Source organism: Rhamphochromis sp. 'chilingali' (genome assembly GCF_963969265.1).
Source record: "Rhamphochromis sp. 'chilingali' genome assembly, chromosome: 4".
Lineage (NCBI taxonomy): Eukaryota > Metazoa > Chordata > Actinopteri > Cichliformes > Cichlidae > Rhamphochromis > Rhamphochromis sp. 'chilingali'.
Window position 1 is genome coordinate 10,954,214 of NC_137948.1, and position 18,152 is coordinate 10,972,365.

Here is an 18,152-nt window from a genome sequence, read left to right on the forward strand (position 1 = left end):
CCACTGATGGGAGTTACAAAGAGTGAATGAGGCAGGTAAATACATACAATACATACATAAAAATGCTCCAAATCCACTGTGTCAGAGGAATAAAGTTTATTAATTCCACAACAAAATATAGCATACATCCTGTAACAGGTTTTATTATATATGCTTGCAAATATTCTCCAAAATGCTGTGACTCCCCTCTCACTTCTTATTAATAATGCGTGTCTTTCACATCTTCCATATTAAGCTCATCCATCAGGTCACACAGGTTGTCCACTAGATCCTCCATCAGAGCATAAACCTGTCAGATAGGTAGAGACACATATTTGGTATGAGGAAGACCATACAGATTAAAGCAATGGCATAAATTCTAACTACATTTCCTGGGTATGACTCAAGAGTGCTTAAAAATGCAGACTCACACAATTTTTAATCACACAACAGTTTAGTCTTTTCAGCAGACTCTACCTATCGAAATCCCCACTATTCAGAAACACAGGCAGTTTGTAATGCCGTCTAAAACTCCCAAAGTGTTCCAGCCTGGCCTCAGATATATGATGATGTCATCATGGTAATTTTCTCAAACTATGGAAACTCTTGTCAAGTACTGAATTTAAACATCAGTGTGGAGTATTTGAAGTCAATTAAATTACGTGCCTTGCTGTGCAGAAGCCTCGTGTAAACAGGCATCATCTTCACTACATTTGTTTGTTTAGGAGGCGGTTGAAGGATGCTCCCTGACTCATTTTCTTGGTTTTCCAAAGTTCCCTTTATCTTTGTTGTTTTTCCCTGATGCCCTTTTCCTGTTTCCTTTTCTCTTTCCCCCTTCTTTTGTGTGTCCTGTGGAAGATAGAGTTAAAATTAATGAGTGAAAGATATCAGTATTGCTTACAGAGAAATAATATTGTTAGCAAATAATTTAAGAATTTAAAAATTGTTTCTGTAATGTTTCTGGACATAAACTTACGAGGAATTTTCCTATCTAAGCATCATAATATCTCTAGGCAGCTATCAAAATAATTCTTTACACGCAAGGCACAAGGCTTAAAACCAGCACTGCATGGGCATGTTCTTCAAGGAAGCACTGTATTAAAAGCAAATACAATTCTATCGTGAAAATCTCTGGATGGGTTTGGGGACATCAAACTATTGTCAGTGAATACTCTTCATCCTGTTTCTACATCCACAAACATACATGTGGCACACAATTAAAAAATACAATCCACTATATATTGGGATGTTCGTGCAGGCTCCACTTATGCTGAACTGAAAATGCATATTTTATTCAGGAGTCTTTGTCATGGAAAGTGCTGCAAGGCAAAACCAGACAGTAGAAGATTCTGGATGCTAGGACAACATGAAACAAGAAGCAACAATGGGAAAACACTTGACAAACACAGTGACTTATCTATTTTGTTTCTGAATGCTGCAGTAAAAACAGCCACGCCCTACTTTTATGAATTGTACATATATATTAAAAAGTGACATAATAAAAGACAGTACATTTTCATATATATATTTAAGTCAAATTGCTGAATTGCAGAATCTGACATGTTGTCTTTGAAGTACTTTTAACAGAGGATTTAAACGGCTCGAGAGTCACTGTGTTCTGTTTTGCAGACCTGTGGAAATGAGGCCATGCAATGAGTTGAAACGGCTTGTCCAGTTCAGAACGACCACCTATTTCATGTCATGTTGTACACTGGATGCCCTGTGCTTTTTGAGTTAATGTATAGCTGGCACAGATGGCTTGGACTCACACCCTGGGCACACAGTTGGTGAGCAGGTGCACATTTTCACACAGTGTTCTGTTACCATGGTACCCTGCGAGTAATAGGCTGCACCTTACCTATGACTCAACCGTCATACAGAGCAGAAAATCACTCAGCAAAATATGTAGTCACACAGACAAAGCCGTGCTTCTAATCTAATACTTGAAAATCTTTGAAGCAGGAAAATGGAGGGGTGAACCATTAGAGGAGAGCTGTGACAGGTTCAAGTCCAGAACTGACACAGCAGTTCATCATCCTTGAACAACACAGTCAATTCAAGTTTCTCAATCACTCAAGCTCATAATTTGTGAATAAGACTGATTATAATGAGGTAGGATGCATTGTGGATAGATGCAAAAATAACAACAACAACAACAAAAACTATCAAATGCATTAGAATTAGTACTGAATAAAAGTTTTGCTGAATATCTTAACCGATCTGCCAAAGCACGAATGGCCAGTACCATGTTTTGCTTATCCATTATAATAATCTCTCTAGGGAGCAAAACACTAAATAGAGCCATTTCACATTCTGTATTACTAGTTTTTTAGTGGTAAGACAGAATGTGGATGGAGACCAAATGAATGTACCATAAAGATGCTTCCAGCAGGCAACTATAGAAATGGTTAAAATGTTTTCCTTACTTAAAATTAAGCACTGTAAACCAAACACACATACTATGACACATATAAAAAAGTATTTTAGGAAATTACCCTATAGAACAGAAAACTGCAGGTGTCTGTATTACTGACAACAAGCAGTCAGTAGTAACAACAAAACAGGCATCTGTTGAATGACTGATGAATGAATGAAGAGCTGACAGCTCGCCTGAAGTGGTGAAGGTGACTCATGTTTGTATCAGCTCAAGTAATGTGTCATATCTTACAAAATGACACTTTATTCATGATCCCAAACAAAAACCTTTGAATGAAGGTCATTCAGCCACACACACACACACACACACACACACACACACACACACACACACACACACACACACACACACACACACACACACACACACGCACTCCTGCACGATACCTCTAACTTTTGCATTCTCCTGCTGAAATACAATTTTTTCTCACCTCTACTTTTTTGTTAGTTGTTGGTATCTTGTCTTTTTAAAATTTGGATCTCGCTCCATTAGTTTCCTCAATAGCAGCTTCACTGACCTTTATATCACTCTTGATATAAAAGTTAGTGAAATCTATGCTTAATGGCACACTAGTATGCAAAACCAAAAGAAATATATACATGTCTGTGGTCCTGCCAAAGTGCTTGTATTTCCCCAGCATCAGTGATTATAAGTTTATCCTCTTTATCAGTCCATGCTTCTTTCTCTGGAAGGCCCAGCAGGTTCTGCAGCCACATGGCCTCAGCAGTCATTCTGTCCAGCAGTTTTCTCCACAGCTGCCGCCTGCAGGTGGCACCACACACCAATATAAGCTGAAGGGTTGTTGCACAGAGGCAGAGTACAGAACATTGGTATGTGTACAACAGAGAAACACATTAAGAAACTAGTCCTACATTACTACTCAGAAGTTAAGGAATTCACCCTAAGGTGCCAGCTGTTAGGGGATGTTTCAATCCAGAAGGTTCAGAAAGCTGCAAATACAGAGAGTTGAGTTGGGCCAGGCCCTCTTCTCTTGTGAGGGAGTCCTGGGATGACTCTTCATCAGGTAGAGACAACACAGCCTTAAATATGTGGTAAGAAAAACAAACACACTAATATGATGTCCTTTATCATCAACACCATATGAAATCTCACCTATATATATTATAAAAAAGACTAAATTTGCTGCTTTTCATTGTAGTGTCAGGTTTCATGTCACTACTAGATAAATGTGTATACCTGTCGGAGAGTATCAACAGAGTAGTCCCAGGTGCTTCCTTGATCCAATTTTTGCCACAGTGCCTTCAGGCCCTCCACTGGCTCATCCCGGTACTGCAACTAAAACCATAGAACGTGTTCACCAGTCTGAAGCAGTTTATGTGTGAAGACATTTAAAAATAAAAAGTCCACTGACTGTTTTGGTATTGACATGATATTAGTTAAAAGTATTATAGAATATATAGTGCAACCTTTTGCATACATTTGTAATCTGTCCTTTCGAACTGGTGTGTTTCCCTCACAAATGAAAATAGCAAAAGTTATTCCAATCCATAAAAACGGAGAGAGATGTCAGTTTACCAATTATAGGCCAATATCACTACTCCCACAGTTCTCAAAAATTTTAGAAAAGTTATTTGTTAATAGACTTGATAAATATATTGAGAAGCATAATCTCCTAAGTGATAACTGATATGGCTTTAGAGTGAAAAGGTCCACTTCGATGGCAGTGATGGAACTTGTTGAAGGGATATCTAATGCTATAGATAATAAGGAATATACTGTTGGTGTTTTTATAGACTTAAAAAAGGCGTTTGATACAATTGATCATTCTATATTAATGAATAAACTAGAGAGATATGGCATAAGAGGGTTAGCATACAAGTGGATGAAAAGTTACCTGGATGAAAGATATCAATATGTCGAATTCAATAATGTAAAATCTAAGCAGTTGAAGGTAACTTGTGGTGTTCCTCAGGGCTCTGTGCTGGGCCCTAAATTATTTATATTATATATAAATGACATATGTAGCATTTCCAAACTGTTAAAATGTGTATTGTTTGCTGATGATACGACTCTGTACTGCTCAGGTAAAAACTTAGAACAGCTTCTGACTACAGCGGAAAAGGAGTTAAATATATTAGAAAACTGGTTTGATGTAAATAAGTTATCATTAAATATAAAGAAAACAAAATTGATTATTTTTGGCACTAGACAAATTAAAAATGTATCTAAAATAAGGGTTAATGGAATTGAAATTGAAAGAGTGTACGAAAATAAATTTCTTGGAGTGATAATTGATGATAAGCTGAGTTGGAAGTCTCATATAAACCATGTGAAAACAAAAATGTCAAAAACCATTGCTATTCTCTATAAAACAAAGTATGTCCTGAACAAAAAATCATCATACACACTTTATTGTACTCTGTTCCATATGACTTACTGTCTGGAGATATGGGGTAATGCATATAAAACGAACACTCTTCCTATTTTCAAGTTACAAAAAAGAGCTATAAGAATTATAAACCAATCAAACTATATAGAACCAACTAACATTTTGTTTATTAATCTGAATACCCTGAAATTTTATGATTTAGTTGAATATAAAATGGCACAGATAATGTATAAAGCACAAAATAACTTGCTTTGCCCCAGTACTCAGAAGCTGTTCAAAGTCAGAGAGAGTCAATATGACTTAAGGGGAACAGATTTCTTTAAAAAAACAAGATAAGGACAAATATAAAGCAGAGATGTGTTTCTTTTAGAGGAGTTAACCTGTGGAATAGTTATGACAGTGATTTAAAAAGGTGTAGTTCATTTTCCTTGTTTAAAAATATGTTTAAAAATAGAGTATTAGAAAAATATATAAATCAAGAATGAAAAGAGCAAAAAAAAAAAAAAAACCCCAAAAAACTCTTGATTCTTTTGCTTTGATGTAGTTACTTATCTAAGGTGGAAAGTTTTTTTTTGTTTTTTTGTTTGTTTGTTTGTTTTGTTTTTGCTTTGTTTTATTATTTGCTTCGAGCCCTGTGTACAGGAGCTGCATGCAAAAAGATCTTTTGTTAAAAGGGTTGGCGTAATAAGCAAATGCTTCAGCCAATACCTTTTGATTAGCCTTGTCTCATGCTTTCTTGCTTTGTGGTAGATCTTTGTTCTGTCTTCACTGAGATATTTGAATGCTAATCAATAAAATCAAATCAAATCAAATGTGAGGTGTATGCGCCTGTGCACACAAAAGAAATTACTGCCACAAAACCTGAAGGTTATCACCATCAACAGTCACCCTTAAAAATAATGGATGTCATCATTTTTATTTATTCTTATGGCAAAGGAAAGAGATCAATATAAAACATGGCCATGTGAAAGGCCCTAAGAAGAACAATCACCATCTGGTAATAACTGACATGACTTAATGAGAAAAGTCTTCTAATATTTCAAATTAGAATAATCTTTAAAAGTAAACATTTTTATCCAAATGACTGCTTACAACTTACTGTCTGTTATTAAACATAATGTCCCATGTCCATTGATAATTATTTTAGGAGGCCATCATGCTCTATATTTGCTGGAAAGTAGTCTAATCAGCCTCCTAATTAGCCCAGTTAAAGCTTGGTTTCTATTGTAGTGCTCGGGGAAGACAAACCATATTGCATAGTACAGAGGCAACAGTGGCTGGTTCTATATATTAGTGGTTATGATATATTATTAGTTAATGACCTTCCATAAATAATGCAATTACTTGGTGCTGAATGAATAGGGACAAAGACAGAATATAGGATGAGGAGGGGAAGTCATAACAAGCTAATCATACTGTTGCACACACAGTGAATTTTCAAATAGAAGAACACATTAGCGGGTCAGCTCACACTGAATCAGGTGGCGTGACTAAGATTGAGACTGAAATCAATATGAACAAAAACACTCTAAAAGAAAAATGTGTCATGCATTAGTGCTACACCCTGCTGCACAATGAGCAATGTGTTTCACACTACTTATCAAAAAAAGGAAAGAGTTAAAAATGTCAAAGTCATCTACTCTCTATGGCCTATGCTGAGGTCCTAATATTGATTTGAACTAAAAAAATATATATACCGGTAATTAAAAAAAGTTTAACTGAGATACACTAAAAATATAGCTTCTTTCTGTGCATATGTTCCACCTTTGGGTTTCTGCTCAGAAATAGTTGCTCTGTGGTGATGTAGAGCTCTGCGGGTGAGCTTGGTCTTTCTGGACTGTGGACCTGGTAGAGCACCTCATAGACAATCGATCGGCAGATCTTTTCCCGAACTACCTTTTCCAGTTTTGTCTGCTTGTCCACAAACAAAAACAGAAAAAAGAGGAAAGATTATTTGTGTTAAGAGAAATACCAGTGCTATCTCTTTATTTGTGTTTTTATCTCACTCTCGTGGACTCAGCTGAATAGTAAAACTACCTCTATGAAAAGCCTCTCATCTGCAGTTCTGTCTTGGTACAGAGATATTCCCCTTAAGACAACTTGCATGGAGGCTCCTTGCAGCAGCACAGGATGGGTGCTGAGCTGCCAAATTTCTGTTTTGATGACTGGCTTCTCTGACTTAAATAGAAACTCCACTCGCTGGGTCTCACCTGGAAGAATGACACCTACAGGGAACAGAAAGCAACAGGGAAAACAGAAAGCTCGGTTGAGTGATGGGTCAATAGACAAGCGGTGTATGACGTACAAATGTTGGCGGCAGGTGTTCGGATCATGTTTGTGTGGTTACCAGAGGAGGCATTAAAGTAGAAGTGCACTTTCTGTGTTTGCAAACGGAGATTAGGAAAATTGTATGGCTTGGGAAGCTGCTGCCAGCTGTAGAAGATGACGGTGCTGCCCTCATTATGTAGGTCCAGGTGGGATGTGACTATTTCTCCAGTCAGGGCTTCAAAGAATATTGTAGCACTAATTCCTACTTCTCCCTGATAAGTGAGCATTGGAGAAAGAAAAGCAATTAAGTGTTAATTGTCAAATGTACCAAACAGAATATGTCATTACATTGCGTGTTTTTATATACCTGTGCATGTGTTATTTGTGTGCTGAAGATACAATCAGACCAAAGTCGCCTGCAGCCCATGCATTATCATACAAACTGCATTATTAATTAAACATGGTTTTTAAAAGTCAAAACTCATGTAACAACCTATATAAAAAAGTGGTTATTAAGGGACAATTGTCAACAAAACTGCTGTTTTTCTCATTAAAGTCTAACTGTATAGGGAGGACTACAAGACCCTTAACGCAAGTACTCTACATAAACTGTTTCCATCCTATCAGTATTTGGAAAAGCAAGAAAAGTGGCCTATTCTGGTGAATTTATCAATACAATATACAGACTTTTCAGAAAAAACTGAATAAGCACCTGTTCCTCTCTCTTGCTCTCTCTAAGGTAAGGAATTCATTCTGTACCTGCTTTGAGAGAGAGTTTCCAGTCCAGGTAGCAACCTGACCACAGAATCTCAAGGTAGGCACATCTAAGTGAACATCTTCATGCTGTGCCAGTGGATCACTGTAGGAGACAATCACAAAGCAGAATAACTAAGACTACATTTAATGTAAGTCAGTTATTGCTAAAAAATATTTTGTTTGACGACAACTTAATTCCAGACCAGCATGTATGTGCATATACACTTGATATTCAGTCCCACCATTAGCCATTAAAAGGTGAAGATATTTCCTCCTTACATTGTTTGGCTATACTGTAAAATCTCTGTTTGAATTATTTTTAGACAGAGCAAAAAAGAATTACACTTTGACAAAATGGGAACTGTAGCAGATGTTATAAACACTGTAATTTTGTAAAAGACGCTGGCAGAGATTAAAAAAAGAAAAGAAAAGAAAAGAATGGTTGGATCAGAAGCGAGATGCAAAAAAGGCTCTTCTGTTCACATAATGAAAGGAGGCATGGGGGAGCTATTTAATCCAGCAATAATTACATAATTATAATCAATCATAAAGGCCTCATAAAATTTAGTACACTAAATTATTTAGAGGGCAGTTTTTTTAAATTATACAATTTACTTCTTAATATTTGTGAACTTGTAAATATAAAATAGAGAATATAAAATAGAGATGATACAAAATACAACCTTTGTGAAATACTGTTTTATGTTCAGTTCTGTCTTGCCTTAATAGTCACCTCACTTCACATTATGAAGACTGACTAAAAACTTTGTGGATACATAGTCTGATGTATGAATTAGCTATGCATACTCTCACAACAGATTCTCATTTCATAAACACTTTACTTCATTTTTGTGCATATCTGTGCACGATATGTCACCTGGTCCTAGGTTCTAGTGAGTGGAGAGCTGTGGATCAACAGCCAAGGATCTAAAGAACATGACCTTTTCTTTTTTGTCCAGCTAGCAAACAGGAAATTGCATCACAACCAAAAACTGAAAACAATATACAACATAATTACACATTTCTGACAACTGTTCTGTGTAAATGTAGTGTGGCTGACACCAACTGAGTTGGGTTTCTTAATAACTTCAAATAATGTGATGCACCTTCACCAACACAGCCCTGACCTTCAGTGGGCAGCTTATGAAAGGATATACTCTCAGTGCTTGAGTCGTTCCCCGTGTAAACTATAGGGGTCATTCCCTAAGAAGCCACATTCATACTCTTCTTCTCAATCATGAAATGCTTTGCAGCAAAACAAATCTGACAACATACAGTATTGAAAAGCCAATTACACAATGTGTGTTTGTAATACATGTTATGTAACTTCAATACACTCTGGACAAATGAGTCATGTTACAATACTGTATTATTGCTTTTCTGCAACACTGTGACAATAACAATACCCAGGCTGATATCAACTATCCAAGAACCAACCATGGTTGTAATGAAGGTTCTAATAATGAAGTGGTTCCATTATTTACATCAAGGGTTAACACTTCATTTAACAGTGACTCAATTACATTTTAGACACAATGAACTCTTAGCACTCTGCAAATAGGGATAGCATTTTGCCTAATTTTGATATTAACAGTAGAAAAATCTGGCCTTTTTCTAAGTATGGAAAACATTTAATTAATCATCAAGCAGCAAAAAGCAGTTATTTCTTACAGGTTCTGCTTGCTCTCCATCTCTTCTTCTTTGTTCTCTATTGAAGGACTGTAGGATGGTTTGCCAGAGCCAATCACTACCAGTTCACTGATGTCCTGTAATAGACAGATAGACAACAGAGTGGTTTGGAAGGTAGGGGTTAATTATGTACGATAACTAACGTTCTGGTTCTTGTTACTGACACCCTAAGTTCGTTTCACTCCAACAGATATGGCCAATTATGTCATGTCAGGCAGAGAGGTGACAGTCAGGTGGTGACAAACCCTTCAGCTTTAGAATATCAGGTTTTGTGGAGCACAATGTATGTTGTCATTGACCATACTAGAGGATATATAATTATTTTGCTATTGGTCTTTCTGACCCACACAGAAAGGGCAGAGGACAAACAAAAATTTCATCCTGGTTAATTTTTTTCCATAGGCTTGGCATTTCTTTCACTCTCTTACCCACATCTCGATTTTTTTCATGCTATCAGAACAAGCCATTTCTGTTTGCCACAAGGTACTCCAGACCCTAAATCACCTGAGCATCACATTAGCCACCAGCCTGACAGAACACAGTGCAACCATTTTCTCTAATTGTATCGTTGCACAATTGGTGTGCGTGCGAAAGATGGCGGAGGACAATAAAACATAGGGGGAATGTACCAGCTGAGACCATCAATAAATAAATAAATAATTAAAAAGATGTCATTTGAATAAACCTTCCAATATTGAGCACCTGCTACTTTAAGCTAATAAGATTAAATGGGAACTGGCTGTGAAGAGAAGCACATTTTTATTTAGGTGTTTACCCCAGAACCTCCAGCCTGCACTGATGAAGTAATTATAATGCAGAGAGAGAGGTAAGGCATGTTCAGTCCCTTTTCTTGGGTTCTGTTAGTTCACAGGTCTCAATAGTTCTACCCTATGACAGGACACGCTTCAGATTTCATAATCGTACCATTTCTGTGTTTGCATATATGTGAACAACTGTTAGGGTTTATGGAAGGGCCACCCAGCTTAATTAATCTTATTACACGAGTGCACTGAATATATACTTCAATAAAATGTTTCACTGTATATTTGCAATATGAGAACAGTTTTTGCGTGTAGGTGTGCTTATGCCCTCGAAGCTGCAGGCTTATGTGGATTTGAGTGGATGTATGAGTACATGTGCTTGTGAGCCTCGTCCACATACTGCAGTTTGTTCCTTGTTCAGAAAACCAAGGACAGTGTGCCCAATGCTGGATGATCACAAGCTGTTTGTGAAGATAGAGACTGATTATGATGAGCTAGCAGCACCTGCTTGAGACAGAGTGTCCTGAGGGAGTGAGCAGCTTTTCTGAGGATAGAGTTGTTCAATAATGAAGCTTTCTTACAAAAAAAACCAAAAAACTAAATGCAATGATAAACTGTACTATGCATATCAAATTAGTTTCCTACACAGCGCATAGTGATATTACTGTCCAAGTCCAACTTTTCAGCTTTTTCTTGCACAGTGTTTACTGTGACTTGGATTGTGGTTTAGATTTGAGATATAATCAGAGGTTTTCAGGAGTGGGTTCTACAACATCAGTATTGGTGCACAATATTATACTGGAAAATATGTTGGAGGCAAATAAGGGTGCTGCACAAGATCCTATATACTACATATACTATACACTATACTACTATCATGAGGAACTGTTTGATTTGATAAAGAAAGCTATAAGATGATGACAGAGTGATTTGTCATAAAACATTTTAATGTGGAAATGTGGTATATCTAATTAAGACTACTGGAATTTTGAGGAAATATTTATAGAGAAAAGAGTTCAACAACCAGTTGGGTTGTGTTTGTAGAGTAACTAGTCCTAAATCCACCTAAAGTGAATGAGATAGTTGCTGCCTTCAGGAGAACTAGGAAAGTGACTTCTCTCCACACTATATAAATGGTGAGGGGGTAGAAAGTTTCAGTGACATCAAATACCTGGGTCACAACATCACTAAGGATTTGGCAGGGACCATTAACACCTCCCTTCTAGCAAAGAAAGCTAAGCATAGGCTTTTCTTATCAAGAAAGCTTAAAGCTTAAAAAACTGAACTCCCATCTCATATATTAGTGAATTTCTACAGGTACACAACAGAGAGCACTCTGCACTACCGTGTCGCAGTGTGGTACAGCAGCTGCACTGCAGAGACAGCACTGCTGCACTGTTAGCAACATTATCAAAGACTCAGTGCACCCTGGACACAGATCGTCCTCCTCCCATCAGGTAAAAGATACAGGATCATCAGAACATACACTAAATGAGAGAGAAATAGCTTTTTCCCCATAGTTGGGGAAGTCCTCTTCCACCCCATCCTATGGAGTGTTTTGTCTTATTGGTTAAAAGATTTAATCGATATTTTTCATTACTGGCTTGTTTATGTCCATGTCCTGTAAAACCTCCTTAATTAGCTGGCGCTGATGCTGCAAGTACGTGCTCTGGCTCCAAGTTCGTGAAGCTGGCCGTAGAGTCTCAGCACAAATGATTCCTGGAACAAAAAAATGAATTTCAGTTTTACAGACTGAATTTGCTCATGTGTAGGAGTTTCCTGCTCTCCCAACTGAACGATCATTCTGCATTTATATGCTTGTTTTGTTTGTTTGTATGCAACCACTTAACATACATTTTATGACGTGAGGGCTTTCTTTCTCTTATCCCAATCGTAATTATTACAAGAAAACTGTCCTTTCATAAATCTTTTTTTGACTTGGGAAAATGCAATGAGAAAAACTGCATCAAAACAGGGGCTAAGGGGTAAAAATTGGAATATAGCATAGGTGTCTGTGATCACCTGATTCCTGGCATATCCTCCGTGGTTGTCCCATCTGTGTGATAGTTTTTTGTCTGCCCCACTCGGTCTGAGTCAGAGTGGCTGTAATACCGCTCATTTCGTCTCCATAACGCTGTGGGAGACTCCAAAACTCACTGCCCACACGATAACCCTAGAGAAGTTAAAGAACAGCTTTAGAGATTTTAGTCACTGGAGAACTACCAAAAAAAACCAACAAAAAAAAACCAAACAAACCCAACAGTCTGATGGATGACTAAAGACAGAGTAGACCGGCAAAAGCAAATATGTGTCATACATATCCTGAGTGGATGAGTGGCATGACTCGGTTTAGAAATTCCCTCTGCTCCTGAGTTTCTCTATAATGGTTGGCTTGATTCATCAGAAGTTTTTCGACTGGCCTATGGAGCAAATCTTGACACCATTGAAAGAGAGACAAGACATTAACGCAGACTTAGGAAATTTGCATTTGCTTCTAATGAGAGATTTGTGGGTAAAGGCTCTAATAATGATGCACAGTTTATCTCTTTTCGGTGCAGGCTGTTGTAGTCTCTAATCAGCTCACCAGATAAGAAGTCCTGCTGTTGTCTTCGATGTCTCACATGTTTGTCCCAATTCTGTAAGGCATTACCCTGGATGTTTCTTTGGCTTGAAAGAGTTTCTGTTTCTACAGCATCCGAGGGACTCCTTTCTTTGGCCTCACATAGAGGATCTCCTAGGGAATTTGGTATTCGCTTCACCAGCTGGTTGGCAATGGGAAAGGTTAGTAACACAGTGAAGTCAAAGAATTACAGTTGTATTTGTTCATCTACAGAAACTGGAACATTTAAAAAATACCTCTGCCTCCCCTTTAGCCTCTAGATAACTTCTGTAATCCTCTAAGCTACCCAGGATGGTGTGTGGAAGAATCATCCCGTGCTCATCAAACCGAACCCCCATTGATCCTGAGTGGAAAGGACAGGGACAAAAAAAAGAAAAGTTGCATATCACAAACAGGATATATTTAACTTAATCTAATATCCAACATAATAATCCATTTGTCCATGAGAGCAAAAGAAAACAACTGACCTCTGAAGTCGAGAAGCTGGCAGTCAGAATCCAAATTCTCTTGCTTCCTAGCTCTCATTTCATCATCTGCTGATGTTTTACTTACACGTGCCATAAGCTCTTGTTTCTGATGGCTCTTTGGTATCTTCAGCATACAAAGCAGTAGTCATAATATACCAAGTTAAACATTTAAGTGGCATCAAGGAGAATTTAGATTAAAACAAAAGTTTTGCTAATGAACTGTTAATACTGTCTATATTGATGAAGTAAATTTACTTTATTGAGCTTCTGTGGATACATGGTAAGAGTCCCGTTGCAGCTTCTTGGTCCCTGAGAAGAGGAAATTAGAAACGAGGTGTTATGACACTGTGTTTTCTGGCTAATTTAACAGGCAAATTAAAATGTGCCATGTTTTGTTGTGATTCCACAACTGAAGGCTTTAAAATGTAAAAACAGATTGTACTTCACCGTACATAAAGTCCAGTGCTCACATGTACACATGCTGATACAAAGAGTGCCTTGGAACACTGACATGGTTATGCAATACTGCTAATTTGTCCTTATCCAACAGTTCCTTGTTATAGTTTCCATAGCCACAACAATAATTAGTTTCTGGCTTTTCTAAGCGTTTTCTTCCTTTTTTTCAATTCTTCTGATCACAGGTTCAATACAGTTTTCAAACTGGTTTTGATGAGAACCAAAAGATGGCCTTGTCCTTTGAGGAAAGAATCTGCTGCAGTGCTTTTACACATGTTTGGAAACCAAAAGTTACTGATGCTGACACATATTCTGACTGAGATTTTGTGTTTTTATCTCTCTAATTTAAAGCTTTACATGTCTTTATATTGCTCCTTTGTATTAGTCTAGATCCGATTAAAATCAAGTACACAAATATAAGACATAATAAAGAAATACTATGGTTTATGTTTATCCTGGCTGAAATCTCACTGGTAAATCACAACCTTACCAACAAAAGGGGAAAAAACAGGTCGAAAAAAGTTAACAGACCGAAGTTGAGAATTATTTATGTGTATTTAATTGTAATCCTAGTTTAGTTTGGATCTGCTCTCTATGTGTCGAAGCTAGGTTTTTTTGATTTTACAGAACTGCACAGGAATGCAGGGGAGACGTGTGCGAGAACAACAGTAAACTATTTCATTGACTTTGTTTATCTGTATTATTTTTACAAAAGTAAAACGTCTACGTATTTCCTCCGCCACAGTACAGAAAGGTACATGTAGCTACATACATATGATAAACTATCCACAATCACCAGTGAAACCACTGACAGGTGGAGAAGTCAAACAGCGACACAAATTTAGCTTGACATAATAGAAAAGAGGAAGAAGCAGACAGAGGTGAATGACTGATACAGAGGGGTTGTAGGTCACCCGAATAACTTCAAGTTCTTAACTCTTTCTTCGGTAACTTACCGCAGCTCATTTCCCCTTTTATACAGTAGCGCTAGAGAGGCAATGTAGCATTAACAAAGCTAAAGCTCCAGTTTGCTGTACAGTAACCATGGCAACAGACGCCCTAACTTACGTTGCGCAACGAGTCGCTACACAGACACGAGAAAGCAAACTATTAGAGTTATATTTAATATTAGTGGAGGGAATAAAAGTTTTTTTTCCCTTTATCTTACTATATTATTTACTGATCTATTCAGATTTAAAAAAAAAAATGTTTAACCTACGTATTGATTTTAATTTCCTCTACACCTTTTATTGTATTCCCATTCCTTATTTTTATTTAACTATATTTTGTGTTTTAATTAATTAAAATATTAATTGATTTAATTGAAAATGTAATTAATTAAAATCAAATCACTGCACTGCTCTATTAGCAGCAAACAACACAAATTAGCTGCTAATTAACTCTGTCATATTGTTGCTGCACTTTCTTTTCTTTTCTTTTCTTTTCTTTTCTTTTCTTTTCTTTTCTTTTCTTTTCTTTTCTTTTCTTTCTCTTTGGTAGTCTCCCATATCATGTAGAAAAGACTAATGCATTAAGTAGGTCGAGTTTTCTCTGCTTGGTTGCACATCCTATTTCATCTTCTTCTTTCTAAACAAGGTGTTCTCTTGGAGAACACAACGAGCGTTCCTGTCAATCAGCATGACGTCATCAAACCACGGGGCTGTGATATCTATATAAAGACAAGTGACATCAGCCGCCCAACCAAACACACGCTTGAGCAGCTCCATAAAACGGCAGATCGTTGATTCTATCTAGCTGCAACAGCGCGGAGTCAGCGTCCGGAACCATCCTAAAAAGATGGAAATGGGTAGCATCTCTACCGGCACATCACCCACCCCCGTCACAGTTTCCCACCAGATCAAACGCTCTACAAGAGAAAACCCTCCGTTTCGTGGTAATATGGAAGGGCAGTGCGCTGGTTCATCAAAAGTTTTACTGGCTTACAAAAACGCATCGCAGCACTTGAATTCGTCTGGAATCAAAGCGGGCTTGGGCATACTTAAAGTCGCTACCTCCCAATGGAAACAGGAAAAAAAGACGCTTTCAGGAGCAGCAGTAAGGCAAATGTCCGCTGCCAACAACAGCCACCCTTGCAAGAGATCCCCACTTGATCAGCTGGCAGCTCTGGTTCTCCATGGTCAAACCCGGCATCGCCAGATTAGTCAGGGGCACCCACAAGATCCTCTTTACTTCACCAAGCCACAGAACTCTAAGCGCATCGTAGTTCTTGGTGCTCCACGGGTCGGAAAGACCTCAATCCTAAGAAGATACATGATAGACGGGTTTGTGGAGGAGTACAAGCCCACTTCCGAGGATTTCCTAAGGAAACTGTTTCGTATCCGTGGGGAGACCTACCAAATTGACATCCTGGATGCATCCCGGGAACGGGACTTCCCAGCCAAGCGGCGGCTGTCTATCCTCACTGGTATGTATTTTCTCGGTTATAATCTCTGTTCTGCTAAAAATAAACAATTAAAAAAAATGCCTGTATGTGTTTGTTGAATAAGAATAAAGATTTAGGATGTGAAACTGTATGCGCAATGTGTAAAACTCTGTCTTAAAAAAAACTTGTGTTTTGTTTTTCTTCTATAGGGGACATTTTTCTTCTAGTATTCAGTTTAGATGATCGGAGCTCTTTCGAAGAGGTGTGCGCACTGCGAAAGGAAATTCTGGCTGCTAAATCCAAGCTCATCAGATCCACTGTGCCAGATCATTGCGCACAGCCACAGGTTCCTCTGGTGGTCTGCGCCAACAAGGTGGATCTCCAGGAATCCGAGAGAGAAATAACTAAGGCAGAGGTTCTCCAAGCCCTCGGGGATGACTGCGCCTATTTTGAAACGTCCGCTAAGGAGAGCACTAATCTCGAACAAGTATTCGAGACTTTGGCAAAGCGAGGTGGGCTTCCGACCGAAACTGGCCCGTCGCAACACCGCAAAGTCTCTCTCCGCTCATATCAGGCAATGCGGAGCGGCCGTGTAGCGGGGAGGGGGAAGCAGGTCTCTGATAGAGATGTTCCCTGCGGCACACTGTACCCACTGGCCCGGCGACCGAGTTTTACCACTGACCTTCGTCAGGTTATTGGACCACATACGACAAGGAAGCCCGGCAAAGGACTGGAGAAATGTTATATTCAGTGAGAGACACAAACTATGAGAAGAAACACAGAGCGAATAACACAGTTCATAAAGCACCGATATTTATTTAAAAATAATAATAATGCCTTATTGTGCGTTTACATGTACTTGAAATGTTTTTGAAATAAAATATTTTTAATATTATAGTGTGTTCTTTTTTTCTTTCTGAGTATGGACAAAGTAGGAGGAGGTTGAGTCAGTACCTTGACTATTTGATTATTGTATGACTATTGCATAACCTATATTCAGAAATCTATTAGATGGCAACTCTTTTTCCTCACCCACGCTTGTTTTCGCTTCCTGTGAGTCTCTATGTGTGTAATACTGGATTCGTGATTGCCAGCAGTCCACAATCTGAATCCCACACATCCCAAACAACCAGCTTAAAGGTTTCCAGTTGGCATACACTTTCCTCATCCTACATCATACCCTATAAATTATTCCTAATATAAGCCTACCACTCAAGGGCTTCTATGAACTCAACTATTTAGCTTTCACTTGCATGGTTGTTCTTCATTTTTTATATTTTGAAGCTGAAGAAGTCTCCCTTCAAACAACAGGCTTTGAGTCACAGATTCCAAGTGTTGTTTTAAAGAAGCAATACATGACACATTTTGCTAGCTTGATGCCAATAAGAAAGCAACCTTGCAAAGATTTATCTCTGGGTGCTTTATGTGTGCACTCGGAGAAGGCTTTTCACTTCTCATGCCGGAAATATGTGTTTCCATGGGCACTGCTTTTGAGTTTATTGAGCTGCAACTAACAGATGACTCAGGTTTTACATTCAGGTGATCCTAACCTTGCAGGGGTTTATTTTCCTGTGTGCTCATTTGTAACAAGAAAAATAAAATACTGCTTTTCATGTCCATTGATAAAAGCATTAATAACACCCTTCCAACAACATCATGTAAAAATAGTGATTGAAATGTGAACTCTCAAACTTCTTTTAATCTTGATAATCACACTAATGTTCTGTATGCGGTTTTCTCAACAACAAAAAAAAGAAAAAAAGAAAAAGAAAATTGGGCTCCATTCTAAAATTCGTGTTGTGAGTGTGTGAGTCATGATGCCTGAAAGCCTCAGAACAATGTCTGAACCAAAGAGAGACAGACAGTTAGACACATCTGGGAGAAACACATACAGAACAGATAAAGAGAATCAGGTTATTATGGGCTAAAATGTTGATTCAGTGGGTTAATGAAATGCATAATCAAGTGACAAAAAGTTTTATTGCA

The 18,152-nt window shown here is 38.0% G+C and overlaps 2 protein-coding genes across 4 annotated transcripts; one reads left to right on the forward strand and one right to left on the reverse strand.

Moving 5' to 3' along the window:
- Nucleotides 1–159: 159 nt before the first annotated feature.
- On the reverse strand, nucleotides 160–15,921 carry mycbpap (mycbp associated protein). 3 transcript variants are annotated; one of them, XM_080881659.1, is made up of 18 exons: nucleotides 15,891–15,921; nucleotides 13,583–13,636; nucleotides 13,328–13,451; nucleotides 13,097–13,203; nucleotides 12,825–13,002; nucleotides 12,558–12,673; nucleotides 12,263–12,413; nucleotides 11,841–11,959; nucleotides 9,462–9,556; nucleotides 7,794–7,893; nucleotides 7,114–7,306; nucleotides 6,804–6,991; nucleotides 6,531–6,677; nucleotides 3,614–3,712; nucleotides 3,317–3,456; nucleotides 3,016–3,178; nucleotides 646–828; nucleotides 160–289 (listed from the first exon to the last, which is right to left on the reverse strand). In XM_080881659.1, the coding sequence occupies exons 2-18, from the start codon at nucleotides 13,604–13,606 to the stop codon at nucleotides 200–202; spliced, it is 2,217 nt and encodes a 738-aa protein (XP_080737785.1). In that variant the 5' UTR covers nucleotides 13,607–13,636; nucleotides 15,891–15,921; the 3' UTR covers nucleotides 160–199. The 3 variants fall into 3 exon arrangements, with proteins under 3 accessions (XP_080737785.1, XP_080737784.1, XP_080737783.1); XM_080881658.1 differs by lacking the exon at nucleotides 15,891–15,921 and adding an exon at nucleotides 15,783–15,844; XM_080881657.1 differs by lacking the exon at nucleotides 15,891–15,921 and adding an exon at nucleotides 14,740–14,815.
- rasd2b (RASD family member 2b) lies at nucleotides 15,301–16,968 on the forward strand. Its single transcript, XM_080881660.1, has 2 exons — nucleotides 15,301–16,208; nucleotides 16,376–16,968. Exons 1-2 carry the CDS (start codon nucleotides 15,581–15,583, stop codon nucleotides 16,918–16,920), a joined length of 1,173 nt encoding a protein of 390 aa, XP_080737786.1. The 5' UTR covers nucleotides 15,301–15,580; the 3' UTR covers nucleotides 16,921–16,968.
- The last annotated feature ends 1,184 nt before the right edge of the window (nucleotides 16,969–18,152 follow it).